Source organism: Alosa sapidissima, chromosome 20, assembly GCF_018492685.1.
Source record: "Alosa sapidissima isolate fAloSap1 chromosome 20, fAloSap1.pri, whole genome shotgun sequence".
In the NCBI taxonomy this organism is placed as follows: domain Eukaryota; kingdom Metazoa; phylum Chordata; class Actinopteri; order Clupeiformes; family Clupeidae; genus Alosa; species Alosa sapidissima.
The window spans coordinates 22706718-22734217 of NC_055976.1; the positions used below are offsets into that span (position 1 = coordinate 22706718).

The 27500-nt window shown below is 44.4% G+C and overlaps 2 protein-coding genes across 5 annotated transcripts in view; one reads left to right on the forward strand and one right to left on the reverse strand.

Annotated features, from left to right (window-relative positions):
- The window catches only part of nr3c1 (nuclear receptor subfamily 3, group C, member 1 (glucocorticoid receptor)), a 25074-nt gene extending 11015 nt beyond the window's left edge, over nt 1-14059 (reverse strand). The window contains exons 1-2 of one of the 4 annotated variants that reach the window (XM_042073960.1): nt 13726-14059; nt 11354-12648 (exon numbers count right to left, since the gene is read on the reverse strand). In XM_042073960.1, coding sequence (XP_041929894.1) covers nt 11354-12648; nt 13726-13728 — 1298 coding nt within the window. In that variant the 5' untranslated portion in view covers nt 13729-14059. Of the gene's footprint in view, nt 1-11353; nt 12652-13204; nt 13579-13725 lie in introns of those variants that run through there. The other 3 variants (XM_042073959.1, XM_042073962.1, XM_042073961.1) reach the window with 3 other exon arrangements.
- A 6614-nt stretch (nt 14060-20673) lies between these two features.
- LOC121695048 (BTB/POZ domain-containing protein KCTD16-like) overlaps nt 20674-27500 on the forward strand; it is a 17261-nt gene continuing 10434 nt past the window's right edge. Inside the window, exons 1-2 of the mRNA XM_042075564.1 lie at nt 20674-20824; nt 21118-21986. Of these exons, the coding sequence (XP_041931498.1) occupies nt 21167-21986 (820 nt within the window). The 5' untranslated portion in view covers nt 20674-20824; nt 21118-21166. The remainder of the gene's footprint in view (nt 20825-21117; nt 21987-27500) is intronic.

The window sequence follows — 27500 nt, forward strand, 5'->3', positions numbered from 1 at the left end:
GGTATGTCACAGCTCCGCTCAGTTCTGGCCAGCTTTACATTTTTCCATACTTTCTCCCACGAGTGCACTTTTTCAATCTCAAAATCAATAGGCACAACATGACCCGCCGCAGGATACTTCGCCCTAGAATTACAGCGTAATTGTTCACATTTTGTTAACTTCAGGCTAAATTGCCAATGTCAACCATGTTGAGCTTCACAACTTAAGGTGTTTCTTTAACTTATTAAAAACAGCAATGACTCCCACACATATATTCCACATGATGGAGTAAGTTCTCTGCCATCTTTTTATACATGTAACGTTGTTTTCAGCTTTGTGCAATTATCTGATCAAGGAGCTCTTAACAGCTGTTTGCTATTGCGTGCATATGTAGGCAAGGATTGACTGATATAGCTGTTTGCTGGACACATGCCTGAGACATGGACTTATAAATACATGCCCACCACAGTATCTTATAGCATTAATACTGCATGTGCTCATGACACTGGTGCAAATGGTGACCTACATCAATCAGTGCTCTTTCCCTCTGAGAAACACACACACACACACACACACACACACACACACACACACACACACACACGAGAGAAATTCACACTCATAATTATCAAGTCTAATTAACTCTGACAGGGTTCCACTCAGTCTGAACACACACCTCTAAGCTGAGCCCATGTTCACACATTAATATTTCATATTAACTCTAACAGACTCATCCAGGGTAGTGCCAGGAATGGGCATAGCCCAGGGACAGTTTTAAACAGGCTCAGACGAGTCTGCCTCGGCTGCACCAACCGAGCGCCAGCACGCACCAGCTCACAACACAACACACACCCACGGGTCAGGAAACGGTGGTAACTTTTCGAGAACCATCTTCTTGGGTGGTTAGTCGCACGGTAACCTGCGGTGGCTGAGCTAGTCACGCAAACAAGCAGCAGAAAACAAAACATTTCCATCATCAAATCTCAGTCAGTGTCACGCACACAAGCGGCAGAAAACAAAGACATTTTCAAAACAATTTACATCTTGTTCAGCAAAACTGAATAAGCTGCAGCAGATGCACTGCACTACCACCAACCGAGCATTTGTGTGTGTGTGTGTGTGTGTGTGTGTGAGAGATTTACAGTAGGCCCTTTTCTTGATGTCATTTAGTAGCCCCATAGACACAAGCTGCAGAGCGAGCACTCAAACATTGTAAACCCTCACCAGCAGTGATTTGCGGATGAGGCCATTCCATTTTTACATAATTTACATGCCTAGACTTCCATGGCATGTGTCTGGGCCTCACTGACAGAATGGGGGACAGAATGAGGGATATGTGACTGTGAATCCCATCAGACAGCACATTACACCCCCCCCCCCCATTCCAGAATTTGTATTCATGTATTCCGATTCAGAACGTCCATTAGGAGCACATCTGTGAACAAGCTAGAACTCCTCGGGTCTGGATGAATATAATGAATGAATAACAAGAGCCGGTCCTTTTGGCCAAGGCTTTTTTGTTTGGGTCCCTGTGCTCCAGTACTGAAAGATGGAGGCTAAATGTGTGAATCACACTGTGAATCATTATGGATGAAAGCCACTGCAAAAAAAAAACCACACAAATAGGCTTAGCCTTTGACTCAGTGAATAAACGCTAAGTGTGGAAAGGCAAGAATTGGAAGTAGTGGTTCGGCATTCTGCCCACTGTAGGAATTGCTGGTGATTGTCGCTGGCGTGACTTTGCTAGATTAGACGAGTGGAAAATTTGGCAGTCAGAGGACCATGCCCCTTCTGTTCAGTTTGTTTCAATGCAGCGGGCATCTCGACTGTGCCACGCAGACGGGAAATGCTCCGTCTGCTGCCTGGCGCGCCGTCCCCCTGAGCCAGTCACGGCAGGAGGAGATGCCATGCCGACTTAAGAGGACGGCGAGGAAAGAAAGACAAAACAACAGCAGAAAGGGAAAAAAAGAAAAAGGAAGTGATTCTTCCCTAAGGTGATGAAGCCAAAAATATAGTCTGAAAAAATTGAGGAACCTGTTTGCAACTGAGGGCCAACCCGCAAACAGCCAAAAACGTCCGGCACCACAGTTAATCTGTGCATTAGAAAGCATTTTCTTTAGTGTTCATGTACTGCTTATTGGACCAAATGCATTTCATATCAGAATTGACATCTGATTACATGTGCAGCTTTTCTGAATTGCAAAGTGCACCAATGCACGCACGCACGCACACACACACACACACAATTAGTATGAACTGCATTTCAACATCTATGTTCACTTCTCCTTCTCCCTCTATAGATCTTATTTCACAGCCCCCGCCCTGAAAGCAAACAGTGACACGTAACCACACCGCTTTCTGATCGTGCATAAACATTATACAAGTCTGTGAGTATGGCCGTGCTCTTTGCATTCAAGTCACACACACACACACACGTTATGTACACACTATATATAGTCATACATTCTAATTTTATGTTCATGTGAGGAGTGTTCGATGGTGTTATGTGTACATGCATGTATACATTTAGGTGTATTTGTATACATCTGTAGCCAGGTAAATACAGACCCTGATAATCTAGAAAGATTAAGGGTCTGGCCATGAATAATGAAAATGGCCCAACTCAAGGGGCGGCACCAAGCATGCATTTGAAAATCTCACTACACGCAATTGGATAACACTACGACCAATTTACTGACTGATTCGTTGCAGCGCTGTAGTCATCTGTTTAGCTCGCCTCATGGCCCGCCTATATCAGATACACCGATGTGATTGGTTCCTCGCAATGCAAGGGGTAAAAGTAACATGCATCATTGCTCATTGCCAGAGTGTCTCGCAGAGACAATTCAATTGTTTCTTTCGCGAGAACTCGGGAATTTCCAGGGTAATACAGCTGTTCTTCTAGTGTCAATGAGTGCATATCTATGCGTGACTGCTCCTGTCAAACTGATCTCACACCCAGCCTCAAGACCTGTTCTCCTCCCTGCAGGTCAGACAGAGGACAAAGCGGCACCCCAAACTCCTAACACAAAGACAGGACACACCTCGGTATGAGGCTCTGGCTACAATGGGTCAGCAACTGAAACGCTCCGTTCGCATAGCGTAAAAATAGTTCTAGGGCCCCAGCCGTGGGGCAACTGGCTGGAGCACCTGCACCGTACGCCGGCGACCCGGGTTCGATTCCCGCCCCATGGCCCTTTCCGGATTCCACCCCGACTCTCTCTCTCCCAATCTCTTCCATTCTCATTCTCCTCTGTTCTATCGAATTAAAGCCCCCCCCCCCCCAAAAAAAAAGTTCTAGAAAACTGCTAATGTTTCCGAGTGGTGTGTACCCGTAGCCATCAGCCGTCAGGTGTGGCCAGTTCTTTTGATTACGGTGGCATGAAACCAGCATCCCTCACTCCTAACACCACAAATGAGATATCTGCACCCAACAGAGATACATGCACCCAGACAACGGGCAAACGAGACACCTGCCGTTCATTTTGTTCGTACAGGTGCTCTTTGTAGAGGAGTCAAGAGAGATAGTTAGGCTAGTAGACAGCCCTGCAGAGAGGAGAGATGCGCTCAAACACAGAGCCACTAACACAGTCTCTCACACCATCACACCCTGAGCTAAAGGCCGACTTTACAGCTGACAACACCTCTCTCAGACTATAGTAAGCCTACACAGGAGGCCTTAGCCTTAGCCTGATTAATGCATATGGCTTCATGCACCATGACGTCAACTTTAAATTGCTAAGGGAAACATTTCGACATGTTGCGCGAGCAGCGAGTTTGGATCTGAAATTCTCTGATTCCGTGTGCCATTGCTCTGTTGACACTGGCGTAACACATATCCAATATATGCCACTGGGGAGCCAAAAAAACATTGGAAATGGGTCACACTTCCCATGCCGCCACGTAGCCTTATGTAACGTTTACACTAGGAATGTAGGGGACTAGCGAGAGAGCGCTAGGGCAGAGGAGGAGAGAGGGAGGAGAGAGGGAGGAAAAGAGGTAGAGAGAGCAAGAGAGAGAGAGAGAGAGTGAGAGAGAGAGAGAGAGAAACAGGGAGATGGGGAAGAAGAAAAAAGAGAGGAAAAACGCTGAGGTGTACTCATAATCGTAAAACAATCCCTAATGGCATTCAGTGCAGGCCAGCTGTGAGGCAACACAGAAAGTAGGTCAGGCCTCCGCGCTGCGCATGAGAGAGTGTGTGTGTGTGTGTGTGGGTGGGTGGAGCATGAACGTGAACGACCATGCATGCATGTCTGTGTGTGTGTGTGTGTGTGTTTGTCTGGTGTGTGAACAACCACGAATATATATGTCTGTTGGTGCACACCTATGTGCAAAGTATATCCGTTATCCGTGTATAGGTGGTGAATGTGCTATACTTTCTGCACATCTGCTCCTTTGCATAATTGTGTGCTCTATAGATTTTGTATTGTGTGGTAATGTATGAGAGAGAGAGAGAGAGAGAGAGAGAGAGAAAGAGAGAGAGAGACGTCTTGCTGCCTGCCTGAGTGTTAAAACACTTAACTCAGGGAGCTGATTTACATCCATTATCCCCTTATACTGAACAGGAAATCGCCCTCTAACACACACACACACACACACACACACACACAGGAGAGGGATGAGGGGAGAGGCATTCAGACAGCCAATCCCAGCCTGTGTTTGTTGGATTGCTTTTACGGCAGCACCTCTTTCTCTCTCGGTCTCTGATGAGGAACAGCTTTGGCGTGACGTGATGCCGCTTCAATGAATGCATCAGTAATGAGCCCAAAGCGGTCATTTTGTATAATCTGATTGGCTGCCCTGTTGACATAATTATCCATTTAGCCTACCACAGCTAATAATAACCCCGCATCCATCATCTTAGCAGTTTCAACAACTGATCCAAATCCAAGCACCGACGACAACCACAACAAAGCAAACATCTCCAACTACAACAACAATAATAACAACAATAGCCTATTAACCAATAGCAACAATTATAGCCTATTAACCAATAGCAACAAAAGGAATAGGCTATTAACATCGTTCATTATTTGTTGATATTATGGAGAATTTACTAAATCAACAAGTAAACCTGTAAAGTGAACACAAATATATACAGCATGTTCTCATGCCTGAGGTTGCCTTTCTGTCTTTCAGCACGCTGACCGATCTCCTTTCAGGCCCTGATGAGAGTGATAACGCCGTGCCTAAGGCCTGCAGCCTGCCCACTGCCTCCCCAGAAGCACAGCGGTAGCAATGGAGGGGCATTCCTCTCAGCCGGCCGCGGCTGACACAGTGGAAACTGGAGAGTCGGCTCTACTCCCTGACCCCATTGGCTTAGATCCATGTCATGCTTTAATTCCCTTAGCGTGTAGGCTATAGCTTTTGCATACGCACACATCATATGGGGTGCATCCTATCAGCAGTTGCTTACTTGCATTAGCAACAAAAACATCTGTGTAAGTGTGAGAGTGTGTGTGTGTTGTGAGCAATGGAGTGACTTGTTTACCTCAAAAATAAAGCCTCAACGCAATCTTACTCTCAAACACAATCTTACTCTCAAAACTTGGCCCCTCAGTCTATACACATATTACAGAGTAGCCTACAGCATAATGTTTAGCATCTGTTTCCATCTTGCCTGGGCACTTTCTAAAAACATCTCAAGTTTGCATTGTGCACCAAATTACTTTGGGGAAGCGGTCCTAAATATAGGTCATGAATGTGGTATGGTCCTAGAGACCACATGGAAAGTGTACACACACACACACACACACACACACACACAGAAGAGAAAGGGACATGTATGCTACTGCTGCTGGTGAATCAGTTCTCTGTAACTAGTTGTGGTAGCTTTGAGTCGCTTGTTATCAACATCACCAAGAAGAGAGAGGGTGGAGCTGACTAATATTATCCACAGGGCTCATCTCGTCTGCCACCTCACCCATCACCAAACAAAGCTGCCCATAGACCGAGACTGGCTACGCCTGAGCGTGCCAACAGGGAGAACCGGTGGTTCCGCTAGCTTGCGTGACAACTCACAGAGAAGCGTTAGCGAGGGAGAGGGAGAGGAAGAGAAAGAGAGAGAGAGAGAGGCGGCAGTGTTATCCACCACCGCAGAGAGAGGAAGAGCTAGACAGACAGATGGCAAAAGAGACAGAGACAAACAGACATTATGAGTGCAAGTTAGTGAGTGAGACAGCGCGGAAGAAGAAGAGAAACATAAACAGACAACACACGCACATAGAAATAGACCAAAAGAGGGAGGGGAAGAGACAAAACAAACAGATATAGAGAGAAAGGTGAATAGATAGAGAGCAAGAGAAGAGAAGGAAATGGGATAAGCAGAGAGAGAGAGAGAGAGAGAGAGAGGGAGATAGACAGACAGAGAGAGAGAGAGAGAGACACAGAGAGAGAGAGAGACAGTGATCCTAACATTACCTGGGTGTAGGACACCACTGCTGAATGTCACACGAGCTGAAAGCAGACCTCAACCTCAATAGAGCAACAAAATCAACCAGGCCGCCCTGACACACTGACTACCACCCACAACTGGGAGCACTGCAGCAGCTCAGATAACTGGGCCCCCACTGCATGGATGGGTCTGGGGAGTGTAAGGACAGCTGTTTGCCTCTAGCCTTGAATCACCATGGGGCCTTGTCTAGAGTCTCATTGGGGCCTTGACTAGTCTCCATGCCTTGTCTAGAGTCTCCATGGGGCCTTGTCTAGAGTCTCCATGTCTAGAGTCTCCATGGGGCCTTGTCTAGTCTCCGGGGCTTTGTCTAGAGTCTCCATGGGGCCTTGTCTAGAGTCTACTTGGGGCCTTGTCTAGAGTCTCCTTGGGGCCTTGTCTAGAGTAGGGCTGGGCGATATATCGATATAAAAGATATATCAATATATTTAAAAATGCGATATGGAATTAGACCATATCGCATATATCGATATAGTTCAAATTTGCGCCGTGATCCTTGCTCCACGCAAGCTGCTGACCGGAGCTCACTGCACTGCTCCCCGCGCCCCCGCCCCTCCTCTTTCATGCACAGAGGGGGCAGGAAGAGACACTCTGGCACTCTTCAACAAACATGGAGAAAGCAACAATGTCTGAGCGTGCAGAGGGGAGTCTCTTGGTTAGTAAAAGAAAAAGTAGTAGCTCAATAATTTGGAGATGGTTTGGATAACAAAACCACGCTATATGTAGGGAGTGCCATAAGCACGTTGCAGCCATTGTAAAGCAATTTACAAAAGATTCACTGAACAAAAATGTTGATGTGGTACATGAAAATTTAGCTAAAAATGTGGAGAATGTAATGCAATCAAGCATTTTGGGCGATGTGGAGTGACAAGCTGGCAGCAGATTAAATGCCCACGAGAGAGAAAAAGATGCGTTTTAAAAAGACGTGCCCAGACCGGTTTTAATAGAACGTGCAGACCAAAGCTGCAGCAAGCAGGTGATATTTAGACATTTATTTCACAAAATCCAAGAACAGACAGATGTAACTGGACACAGAGTCCAAAAATATTGAGAATTATATACAGGGAATGTTAATGAAGACGGAGGAGTGAATAGTGGCAAGAGGCAAGCCGAAGGCTGCTGACGAGTGCCCGCGCTAATTGTGAAGCAATTTACAAAAGATTCACTGAACAAAAATGCTGATGTGGTACATGAAAATTTAGCTAAAAATGTGGAGAATGCAATGCAATCAAGCATTTTGGACGATATATTGGCACAAGCTAGCAGCAGAACAATTGCTCGGCTGGCCACCTCCGAGAGTGAGAGAAAAAAATATGCGTATAGCCTAAATTTCAGCGCGGGATTGCGGGTATTGCACATAAGTTATTAAGTATCGAGCATAATAATACAAGTCCCACAACTCCATCATAATGAGAGAAATTCCCACACATGTTACAGCGCTGTCTGATAACGTTAATCTAATAATGGAGCGGCCTGAATGCGGGACTATTGACTGGACGGACCAACTCTGACTTCAATTGAACCCCATGCAGAGACACACACACACGCGCGCATGGACCACTTTGCCTCTCTCTCTTCCTCTCTCATCGCTGAAGTCAAATTATAGCCTGGGAGGTGCTTCTACATCAACCGCGATCGACAGGAAAGAAAAACAAACGTTTAGCGATCAGGAACCGTCAGGAATTTTGTAAGTTTACAAAATTCCTGATGGTTCCTGCTTTACACAGAAGCATGACCGCCTATACGCGAGAGAACATGGATGTGTTCTCCATTTGAGGAACGTCATAATCGATTGCGGACGTGAACAGACAGATACAGACACGGACCGCATAGTAGGCCTACTTTCACTTTCTAGTGTGGTATTCAGTATGTGAAAGATAATTAGTAGCAAAACAGCGATCAAATATTAGCCTACATGGCAGTGAGTTTTGTTTTCAAATGTTTTCATGCATGTCTAGATAACGGGTGAGGAATGTTTAGGAGACAGACTATCGTAAATCTTCAAATTATGGCTGGGGTCTTTTTATTTAGGCTGCGCAAAGCACAGCACCTTTATTTGAGGCATGGCTTACTGTTTGATTATATTGCTAAATATCGGGACTGATGACCACTGAAATCTGTAGGGTATTTGATGGTTCACTATTAAGTTTCATGTATGATAGGGTGTTGGGATTTCCATCCGCTTATTGTGAGATAAGGCATCCACTTTCATTTATTCATGGAACGCGAGTTGTGCTGAAATGGAAACCTTATTCAGCCTAAATTTAGTTATTTTTTTAATTAAGCATGATTTACTTTTTTATAAAATTCGTAGGCTGATGCCTGGCAGCAACAATTGTGTTTAAATGTAGGTTACTGCTTCAGCCTCTGGCAAGCAGGGGCGGCATGCAACTGGTAGATTGAGAGCAACGTGTCAGAGACTCATGGTGTAAGACAATGACGTTTCATTGGCAACAATATTAAACCAACCAACAATATAAAATATTAAGAAGAGCTCTTTTATGAGTTAAATTGAAACAAAACTATTACTGGCCTTTATTTGTCCGAATCTGAGGCCCAAACAGAATCCTGGCCATACCGGTAATTGGAGGATTTAGGTATGCACGTGTGTTTCAGGCATACCACAACCACTAATCTCTGACTGAAAGTGCACAGAACTTGTTTCATGTAGGGTTCATGTCAGTTAATATGAATTAACATTTAAAAGCATGTTCAATTATATATTTTTTCATATATAAGTCACACCTGACTATAAGTCGCAGGGCCAGCCAAACTATGAAAAAAGTGTGACTTATAGTCTGGAAAATACGTTACTCATATTTGACTGAACATTTAATTTTACAGCTCTAACTTTGCGGAAAAAATATCGGGATATATATCGTATATCGATATTCAACCTAAATATATCGGGATATGACTTTTGGTCCATATCGCCCAGCCCTAGTCAAGAGTCTCCTTGGGGCCTTGTCTAGTCTGGACTTACCATGGGCTCCGGTGCTCTAATCCTGAGGCTCCATGGGTTCTAGCGGTCTAGTCTTGAGGCACCATGGGTTCTGGTCTAGACCCGAGTCTCCCAACATGTGGGCTATAACTTTCCAAAGCCCCGAGTCACGGTTGGTTGGTTCCATGGCTACCCCAACATATTTCCCACACTTCCCCTCCACTAGGTTTCCTGACAAACCTAGCCAACCTCTGTATTCCACAACAGCAACTGCTCGCTGAAACTCTTGTCTCTTCGACTGACTGGGGACAAATGTTCAGGGCAGCGTGGACAAGAACAGGCCACCTACACCCCCCCCCCCCCCCCCCCCCGACACCGAAACGGCACCCACAGCAAACAAGATCAATGACAGAAGGGCACATATGGTCACTGTGGTGTGGCGATCTTTCAGGCATTCTCACTGACCCAAAAAAACAACGCATACTCAACCACACTGTCGCCATTAAAAAAAAAATCCAAAAGGACTTTGTTTTGGTTTCCCCCTTCCCCTGCTCCTGGGTATTGTTACGTCCAGCAGGCCTGACCCTCCACCCAGATCCCTCCCCACCTTCCTCTGGGCCAGCGTGGACGATGGCTGCATGGCTCAGGCAGACGCCGTCCCCTCTCTCATGTTTATTTCTGGCATAATGCGAGTGGAAGACTGAAAAGGATATGCCCAATTTGACCTTATACACACTTCCAGTCCAGAGCCGGTGCCGATACTTCCCGCGAGAGAGGGGGGGTCTTTACATAACGTGGAAAACCCACTGCCACTTGTGCCATGAAAAAATAAATAAATAAAATAAAAACAATTACCCACCCTCGCCTGGGGCCAGACATAATTCAGCTACCCCAAAATATATGACCCCAGGAATTTACAAAGATGCTACTACAGGTTTTTCAGCCGCAAGTCAGCTTTGACATTCTACTCTGGGATGGCGTGAAACTGAAAAGTCAACTCAGCGGCTTACAGGGTAGAAGACTGGAGTTAATCTTAAACTCATCCATAAGTTTTTGCAGTAGGGTGTAACTTTGTCACACTTCACTTTGTTGGCGTGGCAGCGGCGTGGCAGATGATTAGCCAGGAAATGATACATGACCCACTTTCTGACGCCACTTTAAAGAACAAAGAGGAAAAAACAGCAACTTTTTTTTTACCTCATCAACCGATAACCACAGTTTCTCCCTGCTGCCTCAAGAGTGCAGGCAACCACTGCCTCCAGTCACACCACATCATTAACATCACATAAACCCCATGCAACTGATCTGCATTAGGTTGACTGTACATAACAACATAAAGGGGCGTCCATTTTGGCTCTGAGAGCGGAGTCCAGCTACATACTTGTGGCGAGAGCCGTAGTGACTCAGCCAGTTGTGTCGGTCTCATCTGCACTTCATTTCCTCTGTTCTCAGTGGGTCACCAGCAGGGCCGAGAGCACAGTATATGTACACACCAACCCCTCCAACTGAACCAAAACAAAAATACCACACTGCAGGCTAGGGGCTGCAACTAGCAATTATTTGCAGTTGACTAACCTGCTGATTATTTTCTCAATTAATTGATTAATTGTTTGATAAATAAAATGTCAGAAAATGGAGGAGGAAAATGTGTTTCCCCTATGTTGTCAAATGCCTTGTTCTGTCCTCATTTACTGTCATGGAGGAGTTAATAAAGATGAAAATGTTCCAGTTTAAAAAGCTATAATGAGACTATGAGAGAGTATTATCCACATTTAGACCGATTACCGATTACCTTAATTGTTGACAATGAATTTAATAGTTCACAACTAAACAAATAATTGTTGCAGCCTGGTTTGTACACTCACATACACACACACAAAACACCCCCAACCATGTCACGGAGATGCACCTTCACCAAGTGAGCATAACCTGGAAGCCCAATTCAGACAGAAACAGGTAACTCCCGTCTCGCTCACTCTCACCTGGCGTAGCTGCTGAACTGTGACCCGCCGAGACCTTCGCCAACCCTCTGCTGCTGCCCGGCATCTCCGAAGGTCGGCCTCACCCTGTTCCAGCTGTCCCCCGCCACGGGCCCCAGGGCTGGGTACAAGCTGAAGACTTTCTGCTCCTTCGGCTGGGGGCTGGAGGCTGTGGTGGTGCTGGTGGAGGTGGCAGTGCCCCCGAAGTGGTAGCTCTGCCCGCTGGAGGTGCTCACGCCGCATATAGAGATGGCGGCTGGGGTGGCCAGGGTCACGGCCCCGCCTCCCACCTGGCAGTAGCTCCGGCCTGCCACGCCGCTGGCCTTCTCCTGCTTGATGACGCCGGGCGTGGACAGCTGCAGCACGGCGGCGTCCTTCTCCACTTTGACCAGCGCCGGGCTGATGGCTGGTGTGGACGTGGCGCTCCCGATGCCGCTGCTGCCGCTGCTGCTGCTGCAGGAGGCCGCCACCGGGGAGGTGCTGGGCGGGCTGGAGAACAGCGTCTCCGCGCGCGTGCCGTTTACCACCAGGGCGGCGCTCGTGCTGGGGACGAGGGTGTTCCCGCTGCCGCCACTGCCTCCCGAGCCTGACCCCAGGATGCTTGCTGGCTTGGGGTCCCTGTCCGTGCTCACGTCCGACAGCAGCGAGTCCTCAGCCAGGGAAGACAGGAAGGCGTCGTCGGCCACGTAGAAGTCTGAGGGCGAGCCGGTCAGCTCAAAGTCCTGCAGCAGGTCCAGCGTGTTGTCATTGAACAGCTTGTGGTGACCAATGTCCATGTCCATGCGACCAGATGTGTCCTGGTCCAGGTCCATATCCCCCTTGTCCATGGGGGAGAAGTCCTCCGTCTTCAGGTGGAAGAGGCTGGGGTCTGCGCCGCCAATCAGAGAGTCCATGGAGGGGGAGGAGCGGTTCAGGTCTGCGATGCTGGCCTCCAGGCGCGAGAAGTTCTCGCCGACGCCGTACAGGCCAAAGGGCTGGTGCTGGAGGCCCTGCTGGGCCCGCTGATCCTTACCTGACGCTTTGTGGTCAACGTCGTCCTCGTAGAGACCTAGGGAGGTTGTCACGGCCGAGGTGTAGTCCTCGGGCGGCGGGGAGTTGCCAAGGCCGTTGGGCACGTCGCCAGACACGGGCTGCATAAGTGGGCTGGATGGCACAAGAGAAGTGGGAGCCAGTGACATGGCGCCAAGCGCGCCGTTCTGCAGGACTCCCTTGGCAGGTCTCTCGCTGTAGTCCAAGGTGGTCAAACGCTCATCTCTCTTGGTGCCATTTTTCACTCCTCCTTGATCCATCTCTCCGTGCTGCTGAGAGAACATGAGTGTGTGAGTGGTTGGTGCAAAAGAAAGAAAAAAATCAATTAAAGGAGAACTCTCCAGGACTATCACTTGGAAAATTAGCCAATTAAATCTAGTAGCAGACTACTGCAATTTTAAACAACAACAAAGTTCAGCCCCTTCCTATAAATATGTTGTTACAGCAGAGGAGTGCCTGAAGGTCGAATGACCATTTTCATTTGGTAGATACGTGGGGGCTCATTAGTAGCGTAGCAATCGCTGTGTTTCTCGACTAATTTCACAGTTTAAATCACTTATAGCAAAGCAACTGACATGAAGTTTAATCTGATAATCAAAACACATAGCTAACGTATGTGAACAAGAACACGCATTCGAACATTAATTTTAACATCGTGATCTGTACAATTTTAACTTTAACGTTAATTCAATGCGACTGTTTCTCGAAACAAGGTTGGTAAGTTCGGTCAGGTCACTATGCCAGTAAGTTATTGACACGCTAATCGTATTCTTCACGGTAATGCAGTACCCATTTAGATTCATAATAAGATTAACGTAAAGTTACCCATGTTGTATGTCAACGTGTAATCCGCTGAGCTGAGTTTCAAGAGTGAAGCCCTTGTTTGTGCGCCTGTCTCCTTTGCCTTAGCAATAGCAAGCGAGTTAGCTATCTATATCGTTAGCTGCTCCAATTCTGTTAATCAGACGTCAGAGCAACTCACGGTCAGCTTGCTTTCAGCAAAGCTGTACTAGGCCTTAATATTTCCATAACAGCAGCGACTTTACCGTATGGATTAATTTCACTTTTCAGTGAAACTACACAAGAAAAGCCGCAAAAATGCAAATATGTTTCAATAATACACACAACATAACGAAATACACCATTTAAAATCGATCAAAATACCACAACATTATTTTCCTAAGTAGGCTACGCTATCCTAGCTACACGGACTTAGCCTAGTGCTAGCTGGTCTGACGATGGCAACGGAAAATAAATAAACAATAATACTGCACATTGCAAATTTAGAACGGTTTTGAAAACACTGACAGCACGTAAATCGCATAGTCGGAGACTAATATACATACCATTCGGTCGTTAAGGTTCTGCTTTGATCTGATGCTTCATCTGACATTGCTTTCTATTAAGATTTGTGCTAGCTGTCCAGCTAGCGTTATTAACGCAAAACACTTTCCACCTAGTTGGCAAGTCGTGGCTTGCTTCAAAAACCGTTGCTAAAAGTAATGCGTCTGTTAGGCCTACTTCACATTCTATCCAACTGTGATAAAAATGGATAACTTTCCCAGCCAACACTGCACTGCAGTAAAGAGGTTCGTCTCAAGCCAACTGAAAATAGGCGCTAACCTGACATAAAAAACACACAAAATGGAGATTACAGTAGAAACCCGTGGCTGTCCCCTGTTTACACCATGTGGTGCTACCTGTTGGCAGAGCAGCGTCATTGCAGCTATTTTTTTTTTTGGTATGACCTCTGGGATGGAAATGTAAACAATCTCGATGAATTACCATAGGCATTAGCAGTTTCATCGCTTTCATTTAAATTTAGATAATGATAAAAACATACAGCTAAGTGTGTAGAACTAGGCCTAACATACCACAACAGTTTGTTGTGTAACATACGAGTACAGCTACAGTGAACACAATTCCAATCAAAGTGCAGTATTTTTTCTTTAATTGCTGTTAGTGTGGAAGATAGGACAGTGAAAGGCTTTTGGAAAAAGAAAAAATGGTCATACTTCTTCATGACAATTTGTTGTCATTACAGCAGGCCTATTTTATATGTTTATCTTTTTAGCTATCTGGAATCTGAGGTAAGAGAAGCATGCATTTGGTTAAAGCCAATCCAGAATTGATTTTATTTGACATATAATCATAGGCCTATTATTTTTTCTGGTTTGTCATGGCTTCAGCTCAGATGACATTGGTAAATCTTAACACATCTGCTGGGAATAAGGGGTATGAGCTGAGGTATGTGTGTGTGCGTGTGCTGATGAATGCTTGCATAGTCAGTGAAGTATTTGGAAAAACAAATGTCTGTCATGTTGAGGCCTGAACACCAAACATTTGAAAACAACCCCTGATGTATGAATAATGGCAAGAGTCTCTCAACTGACTACACACCTAGAGTGTCTTTATTCTCTTTGAATAAGAGGCTGGCTGATCTTAAATTATGGCATTAGATAAAATGCATCACTCTTGACCTTGGGATCACTCTTGGAATTTCCCCTGAGCTATTCTTGAATGTGTTTAATCTGAGACAATATTCTTTTTTTTTTCAGATTATAATGTAGGTTTATGATCTATGTTGTCTGAACACAGCCCTCTAGTGGAGACATATTTCATAGTAAATGTGGCAGGGTTGTATTTTAAAGGTGCTCTAAGCCAGTGTTTTTCAACCACTGTGCCGGGGCACACTAGTGTGCCGTGACAGATCATCAGGTGTGCCGCAGAAAATTACCCAAATGTCACTCACTGGTCCAGAAAAGCAACTGTTGCATCAAAGAATTTATAACCACATGCTCTCATTGATTGTATGATTGCACTATTTGTGGTATGCAGGCATTGTACAATGGGGGCCCCATATCGAGTATTCACAGAATCATCACATATCCAGTTCATAACAACAATTAAATTAGATATAGTCACCTACAAATGAAACAGAGGCGATTGTTTTATTGAGCAGGTCTTGCATAAAAGCCATAATAAGGCCATATCTGTGTATTATTTGAAATTTTAGGCTATGGTATGTTTATTTTTTCTTCACACAGGATGTTAGTGTGCCGTGGGATATTTTAAGTGTCAAAAGTGTGCCGTGGCACAAAAAAGGTTGACACTGCTCTAAGCAATGCTGGGTAACGTCACTTCTGTTGACTTTCAAACAAAACAGAGAGCTAGCTCGCTACTTCCTCCCCCTCCCTCCCGTGCTGCTCCTGTGCAATTGAAACTCTCCTAAACGTGCATCTAGTCTGTGATTCGCTGGAACAGTTTGTTATGTTTTTATTATAGGTTATTTTTGTTGCTGTTTTTGAAGCCTGGGCTGTCCACAGAGATCGCGTTTTTTACAGTGTATTCAGGACACAGACAGCTAGCGGTTGGTTAGGTGATGTTTGCAGTAAGTGACATAAAATGTTTTAGCCTAAAAACGTCTGGCATCGCTTAGAGCGCCTTTAATTGATACAAAATTGGTGACAGTGACAATGTGGTTATGTACTTCAACATTGCTGATCTTAACCAGGGGCAGACAGCATTCTTCATTTTGAGAACAAAATTATATTCAAATCAAATAAAGTTGTGCCCATGCACAGATGTTTACAGTTTTTCACAATTGCTAAAACACTAAAGTTCATTCTCTGAACCAAATGCTCAGTTCCCTGAACACATTTCTTGAATCAATCACCCTTTTGGCAAAACCATAAGCAGTTTTCACATATAAAACACAATTAGCAGATCTCATAGACTCTTTTTGCAAAACTCTAAACACATTATCATGCAATAAGACACATTGAAATTTACTTGTGACGCATAATGGTAACCACAAGTAGCAAAAGATAAACACAAATAGAACACAGATGTCATATTTTAAACGACTCAAAATTGATCACACTTGTTTAAAATGATATGACACAACCAAAGTTCAGAGTCTAAACATACTGCTGAACAGTGCACTATAAGAAATGGAAAACACAGTTATCAGGTCACGCCATACGACAAACACAACATTTTCTTTGTTTGCAATACAGTAAATGCATTTTACATCTAAAAAACAAAACAAAATAAAGCAAAACAATTTCATAACTCAATGGATTCAACATTTACTGTAACCCAGTAAAAATAAAGTATTGAGAATGGGGGTTTGTGTTTACAGTTTAGAGAAAAGGATGGAAGGTTTTAAAAAATGTGTGCAATTGTGAAAAACTGTATACTGGAAAAGACAGGTTTTAGTACTGTAAATGAGAGTACAATGCAGTCTATAGCCTAAAATGTACTCTGAATGCCTCACTGATAGTTTCTGTCCATTGTTGATATGAACCTATAACTGCTCTGTAGTGTTTTCATTTTTGACTGCTTTGTGAAGGATCTAAAGACAGTGTTTAGTTTTGAGCACATGTACAACTTCCCCTGGGGATCAATAAAGTATCTATCTATCTATCTATCTATCTATCTATCTATCTAACTGTTTTGAGGCGATCGTTCAGTTTTGCAGAGGTTGTCAGAGGTTTTGTGAATATAGTTTAAGATTTGGGATTTGTGTTTACAGTTTTGAGAAAAGGGTGGGAGGTTTTAAAAATGTGTTTTAGCAATTGTGAAAAACTGTAATATTCATGTCAATTGATATCCCAATTTTGCTTCAATTAAAGAAAACCATTCATCAGAGCCCACAATTTCAGTACAACTGGGTGTGTACTTGTATTATGTATAACTATACTGGTCTATGTAGAAAAGATGATACTTTGTGTAGTCATAAACAGAGGTGGACAGAGTACACAGCTTCATTACTTGAGTAAAAGTACAGATACCCTTTGCTAAATTTTACTCAAGTACAAGTAAAAGTACAACAGTCAGATGTCTACTTAAGTAAAAGTACTGAAGTACTTGTTTTTAAAAGTACTTGAGTATCAAGAGTACAAGAGTAGCCTACATTTTCTAAATATTGCATTACTACTGCCACAGTGCTTACATTTATGTACACGTCCTACATGGAGATATGAAAAATGTTAATACCTTGGAGAATGTAAAATTAATTGGAAGTAAAATCAAGTAATTTTCATCTTTTTACCATGTTGCCAGGGATGGGCAGTATTTCTAATACATGTATTTAAAATATGTATTTCAAATACAAAATACTATTTTGTAATTGAAACACTTGAAGCGAAAACTATCATTAACTTGTTCAGAAAATTGAAATAGTCTGGCGAGGTGGGGCCACAGGTTGGCACATTCCCGGGATGGACCTGCTGCGTCTTCATCCATAGTTTCGTCCATGGTTTCGTCTCTTATCTAAATCTGAGTTGACTTTGGCGGAAAGCTGAAGGTGATTGCTGATAGGCTGTCCCAATCAGTGGCACCTGCACAATCCAATCACGTTTGAGAGGGAAACAACAAATTGAGGGTTTCCGAGATTTTTCTGTTTTCCTTTTTTTTTTAGAAGTAGTAACGGGTACTCACGGTTATGGATAGAAATATAGTGGAGTAAAGAGTACAATATTTGCCTCTCAAATGTACTTGAGTAAAGTCATGAGTACTCCACAAAAATGATATTCGAGTAAAGTACAGATCCCTCAAAATTGTACTCAAGTACTGTACTCAAGTACATGTACTCCGTTACTGTCCGGCTCTGGTCATAAAAAGCAGTGTTTCCGAGCAATGACAATGAAGTTTCAAAGAAAAAAGAAAAGAAACAATTTCCAAATATCTTTAAAAGTTGCCAGGGATTTACATAGGTTTTTATTTTCTCATTTATTTATATGAAGTAACATGCCTGAAAGAGATGAATGCATGAAGTGAAAAAACTACTTGGACATTCTAATTAAATTTTCAGCTTATACAGTATGTAACCTTTAAAGAAATATTGCACAATTCATTAATTTCATCACACTTATCTAACGTCAGTGAGACCAACTTAGATTACTGACTCACAGTCTTACAGTGGGAGTCTGTTCCACCCCCATCACACTTCCTGACACCAATTCTCTCTCTGGGTGATAATTATCCGTGTCAGGGGTGCGTTTCCCAAAAGCATAGTTGCTAACCTGTTAGCAACTTAGTTGGTTGCCAATGGGAAATTGCATGGCAACCAACAAAGTTGCTAACCCAGAATAGTATTTAACCTTTGTACTCCTTTTTATCTTTGTCTTTTCTCATTTACAACATCCAAGAAAGGACACATTTGAAGGCCACATGCATAACACACAACTTTTTGAGTAATTGACTCATTATACTGAATCAATGGCACCTTAAGTTTAAACTGTGGGGCTCATGGGTACATGTAATGCAGCAAGGTAAATCAGAGCTACCTCAGGTGAGGTGGGGTATTGATCTTTCATTGGGCCCGAGGCCTGCTTTTGTGAGAGTAACTAATGGCTCTGCCTCACCACCAGCAGAAGAGGCATTTCACTGGTAAATCTGCACTCTCAGCCAGATAGATGGTTAATACTGACAAGAGTCGCTATCATTGCTGGGAGAGCGGTAGGGATGATAGACCAGTGTGTGTTGTAATGATGTTATCAAGGGACTGACTCAGATGGGGCAGTTTCCAGCTGCACTCTATAAAAAGCAAAAAACAAATTAGTTCTTATTCTTGTGGAAGAGTTTGAGAATGTGAAGTCAAACCATTCCAGCTTCCATTAGGTTCGATTAACTTAATTTTATGTTATCCAAATTTCTTAAAGTATGCCTGGCTGTCTCCACAACAAACCATGCTGCTTCTTGTGGCTGTCCTTGTTTTAATGGTGTACTGCTTTTCCTCCACCCTTCTCTTAGCCTACTGTAGCCCAGTAATCACACAAATACACACATTTAATCTGTGAGTAAAGTGGCCGAAATCCAGAGAATGCACAAAATGTAGGTCAGTGGATTGCTGCGCTGTGCCATGGTGCTCTAACTGAAATATTTGGCTAAGGCCAGTGTTTACAAAGGTGGGTGATAACGTGCTGCACTATGACGCCCACAGAAGAATAACTTCACGAGGCAAACGAGGGAAAAAAGAGTGGTAGGATTTAGGCATAAATGAAGTGCAATTAACTGGTAGCCTATCAAACTTGCCCAGCAGAATAGAAGGATTCTAGAAAAGATAAATGCTCCGTGCAAGTGTGATTAGTCATCTAGGACGGCCTTGGGAGTTATTTTTTCTGAAGCACAGACTTAACTAAAGCGGCTTCCTATTCCTCAATGACTATCATCAAACTTCCATGTAGGATATTACTAAAAAAAATGTCTGACTTCAAAGTGAGGTGACAAGAAAAAAATTCACTTCCCTAAAATGTGAATGTTTTATCAGTGTCTTTGCCTACAATCCGGCAGGACAGCAGGGGTTTATTCAAAAGAGAAACCTATTAGCCATTCTAAAGGTAGATAAATAGTTTGACTAGTAGGCCTACTACGGCAAGTTTGCAAGATGGCAACGCGGTATGAAGAAATCACGAAAGAATATTAAAGTCTTTGAAGTAGCCTAGCCTATGTTCCCACTCAAGTTCCTTCATCGTGTAGGCCTACTTAGCAACACTTCTGCCCCAACACGAGGCACTGGTAGACATTACTGCTTGAGTTCGACCATAGCCTTTTGAAATCTTCGATAAAAAAAGTAAATAATAGGCTATTAGCACTCTGCAGCGACACAATACATACTGTACCCATAGCTGAGGGGTGCAAAAGTAAACGCTTCCTTCCTTAACCTGTGACAGACACTCTGCACCGCCGCCAACCCCTCTTTCAACCGCCCAGACCATGAATACTTGAGCAGAAACATCGCCGTCATCTTTGAGTAACTGTCCACGGTGCTGAAAAGTAGGAATTATTCTATACGCGAAATAAAAACGCACAAGGTCGAACGATCAACATGTCAGGAGTCAAGACTAGTCACTCACTGCGCTGCATGGTTGGCATTTGGAACATGTTAAAATAATGTCAATGTCCGGAAACTTACCTTGTCTGTATAAACTGAACTGTAAATAGCCTATTTCTGTGTGAAGAGCAGTTTATTAGAAATTCAATGACAAAGCCAGCAAAATGACTTTCTAATCAATTTGGCTACCTTCACGCCTTACATTTCTGCAGTCGACCAAGTTGTAATGTATGCACAAGCTAATTAGTATGTGCATAATGATGATTTGAGATGTCATTTTCCTTTAAGATGATGTAAGACTTTATTCCAAAGAATTCTCTCTCTCCCTCTCTCTCTCTCTCTCTCTCTCTCTCTCTCTCCCTGTCTGTCTATTTGTGCGCGCACGGCTGTGGAAGCATATAGCCATAATTCCAGCACTCAGAGCACGGCTGGCAAGATGCATGGGTGCGCACAACTTGATTCTCATATCAACATTTCAAAACCGTGAAGTGGAGCTGCGCGGTTCATCGCATTGCTCTTCAAAGGACTGTGCTGCTATGAAGTTACATTATGATTTTATTGTCGGTGGCTTTGGTCGATTACTGTGGAACAAAAACAATTTTGAGGTAAGACACTTCACTCTATATAGGAGTCATTTTTGCAAATTCTATCAAAGCCAATGTGTGGGCAATTCAGTACGGTCACTATTGTTACCATGACAAGGGAGCAACATGGAAAGCTTATAGGCTATTTATGCGCTACCGCTTTTAAACCTGTTTAATTATATTTGCATACTACAAACCCTCTATGATGGGCATTAGGAGTAGCCTGTGCTTAGATGCACTGGAGACGTCGGTGAGGCAGGTGTGTCCCATCAGATGTTCAATCCATCTCAAGCAATATTTGTTCTTCTCTTTAGGTAAAAGCTTTAAAAATTCCCGTTCCCTCTCTTTTGAGTCATTCGAAACATGGCACTAACGGAGAACTGTAAGACTTATCAATCGCCAAAGGATGGTGGACATGTGCAAACTTCGTCCGACGTTATAGAACTCAATGTGGGAGGACAGGTTTACTACACTCGCCATGCCACCCTTACGAGCATTCCAAATTCTCTGCTGGGGAAATTATTCTCTGCAAAGAAGGACAATTCCAATGATTTAGCTCGCGATTTCAGAGGACGGTACTTTATTGACAGGGATGGGTTTTTATTCCGATATGTGTTGGACTATCTCAGAGACAAGCACGTTGTCCTGCCAGATCACTTTCCGGAGAAGGGACGGCTGAAAAGGGAAGCCGAGTATTTTCAACTACCGGAATTGGTGAAGATTTTGACTCCTGACGACAAACGCACAGATGAATACCTTCACAGCGACTATGACGAGGCGTCTCAGGGAAGTGATCAAAGGCTGTACCCCTCGTACCTGGACCCTCGGGACAGGAGGCACGGGTTCATCACGGTCGGGTACAAGGGCTCTTGCGCCGCGGGAAGAGAGGGCCTTGGCGACCCCAAGGCTCGTGGGCTTCCAAAGATTTTCATATGCGGACGAATCGGCTTGGCAAAGGAAGTATTTGGGGACACTTTGAATGAGAATCGAGACCCAGAGAGACCACAGGAGCGTTACACCTCTCGGCTCTTTCTAAAGTTTAAACACTTAGAGAGGGCATTTGACATGCTGGCAGAGAGCGGATTTCAAATAGTTGCGTGCAATTCCTCTTTGACCGCATCGTTTGTCAGTCGACACACGGATGACAAATTGTGGTGCACTTACACGGAGTATGTCTTCTACCGTAAGTTAATTTTATCCTTAATAATCACATTTTGGATAAAGTGCATGGATTTAAATATCTCTAACCTATAGCAAAGGATCATATTCAGCTGTGAAAAACTCAAGGATCGCAAGCAATCAGTCCAGAATCCCGTGTCGGTTGGAGCCACTAGGAGGCATGGTTGGATAAGTCGTCCCACTTTTACTATTTAATTATTCTGAGATGACACGGCTAATTGTCTTTGCATTATCTTAATTCATGAAGTGTATCATTCTAATTATGTTATTGATGATGTTTTCCTCACTTACGCGGCAACAAAGCATATTACATTTTACTATGCCAGTTTAAGCAAGAACTCATCAAAGAGGTGTGTGTGTGTGTGTGTGTGTGTGTGTGTGTGTGTTTGTTCCTGTGCCGTGCTGTGCATTCAGGTTACCACTCACGTGTACTGGGATGAGCTAGGAGGGTATAATATTCTACACTATCCTCTGCCTCTGCCTCCCTCTCTCCAATATCCTCTCTTTCTTTTTCTGTTTGTCGGGCTCTCACCCCCTTTGTGTGTGTGTGTGTGTGTGTACGTGTATGTGTGTGTGTGTGTGTGTGTGTGTGTGTGTGTGTGTGTGTTTGTACGTGTACATGTGTGTGTGTGTGTGTGTGTGTGTGTGTGTGTGTGTGTGTGTTTAAGTGATCAAAGTGTTCAGTGCGTTCATCCAGGGCCAGAACCATTCCAGTCAGCTTCTATCAGGGGAGATTCAATGTGGCACCCACACTCCTTCCACATGTACACACACACACACACACACACACACACACACACACACACACACAGAGTGTGACACTCAGTGTGTACAGAAAATATCTCATTTGTGGTTCAGAGTCTGCAAAAAAAAAAAAAAACTCACCACCAAAAAAAGCTCATCACTTTGAATTGGCCAGGCGGATGTCAAAACTGCTCCATTTAGCTTCCTCTCAGTCTAGATGCATTGGATATGATATTAATATTTTAGTGCCTATTGCAATGCTCCGTATTTCTCTCTTCGGAGTGATGAAGGCATGTTTGTGGGAAGCATGCACTTCAGTTTGTCCACCAGTGACTGCCTCGATCATCAGTGAGTAATGTGGCTCATCGCACTCTCAGATGAGGGAAATGTTGCAGCATATGGCCAATTAAAAAGCACTTTGTTCATTATTCCAAATGGGTCCCCCCGGAGAAGCAGGAAAAAGCCCAGGTGCTAGGTGAGAGAGAGAAGGACACAGCGCGGTGGAGGCATCAGCAGCAGAGCCGGCCGCAGCTCTCGCAGTGGAAGGAAGGACATATGGTTGGCTACTGACCGGCGTTGGCCGTGGCAGCAGCTAGGATAATTACTCGAGTGCAGGCTATGCCATGACATGTGACCTCCCAAGACCAGAGGCTCAAGGCTGTGCGAAGCAGCCTGCCCTTCCTAGATGGGTGCCATATGGGACAGGTGTCCACCTCTCGGCCCACTGACCCAACCTGACAGAGTGCTGCTGTTCTTGTCCTCCTCAAAATTCAGAAGCAGAATATTTGTCATAATGCAATGCTATACATTTTCTGTTCATAATGATGATACAGGTTTCATCATTGATGTAGCATACGTATGCAAACTCTATGTGTATGCATTGTTACCTTTTGTTATAAAACCTCTAAGTAATAGTTTATGAGAGAGGCCTTTGTCAAATTTGAGAAATCCCAATGACTAACTCAGAAGTTTAAGAAGATTTTAAGAAGTTCCTTATGGAATACTGAATACCTTATAAGCAGGCTCATGTGGAGAGGCAACTCACATATAGACCAAAAGGATAGAATTAGGAGAATTCAATAATGGACTTTCCATTAAAGTTGTCAGCAACATATCTTTTTTAAACTGTGCCCAGTGGCCCTAGGAAGGCTTGTGAGTGATGGATTTCCTCCTGAGTCAGTCCTGCTTTCTCCTCGTGACTTCATGTAGCAATCAGAGCCTCTTCAAGCATAGTTACCACATGTTTACACTTTGGGAGCGTAGTTTGCTGATCTCTCGAAAGAGTCCTTTTGGGTTGAAAGGCATCATGCCAGCAGTAGGCTAAATCAAATACAAATGAATGCAAATGAATTGGACCCGGTTAAATTCAGTGGATACTCTGGTGTAATTCTTCTGCTGATGCGCTCTGACTAGTCACATTGTCAGCACTGGAGTGGGTCTAATTTGACGGAACGAAGAACGTCTTAAAATAGCTGAAGAGAGAGACAGAGTCTTGTTTGTCGACTGCTGGCAGTCTTGGTTCCCTCTTTGGCAGACGTACTGTGGCACCCTCTGGTCAATTGCACCAGTTGTTTTTTACAAGCTTCATCGCCTTCTCTTGGGCTGTTGCCCTGAGTACATTTCCCAAATGACAAAATGTTTTCCCAATTTGTGCAGGGAAAACAGACTCATAATGCACTGTGGGAAGAGGGGGGGGGGGGCATCAGGGACATTAGCTTCATCATCATCATCATCATCATCATCATCATCATCATCACCATCATCCTCCTCCTCCTCCTCCTCATCATCAACTATATTCTTCTCCTCCTCCTCAGTGAGATATGTTGCACAGCTGTTGAATTAACAGCTGAGGACTTCTTCAATTGATCTCTTACCTGGTTGTCTGTGTTGATTGGTGGGATAAGTAGTCGTTTAGCCGGTAGGGATTTCTAAAAAAATCAATAGGAAGGTCAGGATAAATATTTCCCAGGTGCAGTCCTAATGTAGAAGTGTTCCTATCCGGAATGGTGGATGGCTGATACAGGAATGTATCACCTCCTTTGTTTTAACTCGTTTTTCTTGGGCCCTACTTTTTTAACGATGAATGGCCACCACTGGTCATATGAAAGAATGAGAACACCTCAGACACTCCAGCTGAGTATCTGTGCCCATAAAGAGGTCTTCAGGAGTCCCATGGCGGAGTATCATGGCTCTAATTTAGTGATTTATGTAAGATCAGAGAGAATTTAGGTTGGCCATGTCCGCACTACTGTTGAAAGACAAGCGTGCTTCATTGGGGACTTATAAATGATGGGTGGTCTTTTTTTTCTTTAAAAAAATATATATAAAAAAACCCTTCATCGTCAAAGTGATAAATGAGTCTAACCTTATTTTCTTTAACACGTTTGGGAGCACTGCTATATGGCTAATTATCTAGTGGGAATGCTTCAATGCTTTCCAATTAAAAAGCTATCAGATGGTTCTAAATATTATCTCCCTAGCAATGCACCAGAGGAGCTCAAATGATAATCAATGACAAATTTTAGGTCAAGGAAGTGGAGCTATAGATTGAATGATCAAACCAGGAGTTACAGGAAAGGTTTGCTGATAAGTAAGAAGAGCAACGGCAAAATCTAATAAGAAAAATAAAGAAAGAAATCAGACAAATTGTGATAAAAGTGTGTTTTTTTCCCTTCAGGAAGGGGACAAAGTGGCCGTTTACTTTCATAAGAAAATAATGCAAGGACCTCCAAAGCATACCAAAGATGAATGGAGGATACTTATCGTGGATGGGTCTCTCCCCCTTGTTTTCTTGGACACATGCAATGCAAGAAAAATGCATTGCATGTGTCCACTGATGAAATACACAGCACGAGTCGTTTCCACCTCAGTGCAACCTAGAATGCATGCCTCTGCACTTGTGTGCTCACAGGCCTGAGCCAATTGCATTTATGCATTTAATATGGCCACAGTGCCTGCACATCGGAACAAAGAATAAAGAGAGAAAAAAATCACGACGCTGCCCCTGAGAAAGAGATGACCATTTCCACCACGTCACGCCCTGAGAACGGAGCAGGTATGGTGGGAGTAATGGAGCTCTCGCCATGGCGACATGATGACAGGAGTGGGAAGCTCATCAATCCTGGCTGCGTAATAGGGGGGGATGGGTGTGGGGGGGGGGGGGGGGCACGGCCCCCAAGTCTTGCCTCGCTGCCTGGCTGGCAGGCTGGGGAGCCTCGCGGGGTCTGGGGGAGATGGATGGTCCGGCGCAAATAAACCCCTGCGAACCAGATATTCACGATGCCATCATGGGAAATGCACAGGACGCGGCCGGCATCATGGGAAATGCACAGGACGCGGCCGGCAGCGACGCCATGGCAGCAGTCACAGCAGCAGTGGCAGCAGCTGAAGAAATCTCTTTGAAGTGTGCGGCTCTTATCTGCTCCCTGCACGCTCCCAGCTTTTTGGGAATATTTATTCCTTCCCAATGCGAGGCTCCCTTTATGCAATTCAGTGACATTTTTTTTTCCAATCTCTCCCCCAGCAAGCCCTTGTAAGAGGTTTATCTAGGGATGCTGGGTCCCTGCTGCAGACCTTTGGCTCCTCTTAGTGGCTTTGTTGTACAGAAGAGAGAGAGCGATTATGATGGATGCAGAAGAGATTGAGCCAACCTGAAATAGAAACTCTGCCAGGAAAGATACGGTACCCCCTCCCCCCCTTAAAAACACCAGCACATTCAGTTAACATCAATGGGAGCTGAACTTTTGACCTGGACATTTGTCATTGGCAATGCTTGATTGGATTGGATGCTGCCTTCTCTCTGTGTGTAGACTTGTGGTTGTTAGTTGTGGAGGTATTATTAGGGGACTACAGTAGTAACCTTAGATAGGCCATCAGTATAAGCTTGGCAGAGTTGAAAAAAAAAACTACACCAAAAGGCAACTTTTTTTTTTGCTCATGAAGAGGATGAAAACATGCACGTAGGCACACACACGCACACACACACACACACATACCAGGTCAACAGAAGATGAGCCCGTTTGAATTTGAGCTTTGTTTCCTCCATGTCTGACCTAACCCACAGAGAGATGGATGATGTGTTGAAGGGGTGAGATGAGCAGTAAACCCCCACTGTCTGAAAACGAGCGCCCCCCCATTTCAGAAAGATGACAAGTGCACAGCACTGGGCCTACGGATGTAGAATGGCTGAATTAGCTGCTCTCTGTTCCACACTCTCACTGTTACTCTCTCTCTCCTTCTCTCCCTTTCTCTCAGTCTTCCTCTCTTTTTCTGACACTCTCTCTATTCCTCACTCCCTCTGTTACTATGTGTTTCTCTCCTTCTCCCTCTCTCTGTCTCCCTCTGTTTCTCTCTCTCTCTCTCCCTCTCTGTCTCCCTCTCTTTCTCTCTCTCTCTCTCTCTCTGTTGTTGTCGTCCCACTCTGTCTTTCACCCTTGCTTGGTCATCTGGTCTGCGGTGTGCACTCGATCAGAAATGACGCTCCCTCCTTGTCCCCGACTTTGTCGCAGCGATGACACGCTCTCTGGAGGCTCCTTAAGCGTCCTTTCTGCCTCATTGCAGTGCATCAGTTCATGTTGTGGGGGCATGGAGGCGGCTTTGGGATGGGGGATGGGGCACGGAGCCGGGAGGAGGGGAAGATGTGGGGGGTTGAGGAGCGGAGGTTGGGTGTGCGGGTCAAGACCTTTGGGAGATGACGTGTGCCCTACGATCTGTATGGATAGGGTTAGCGCAGATCGCCTGTGCACATCACATCTCTCCCCCACTCTCAGAGAAT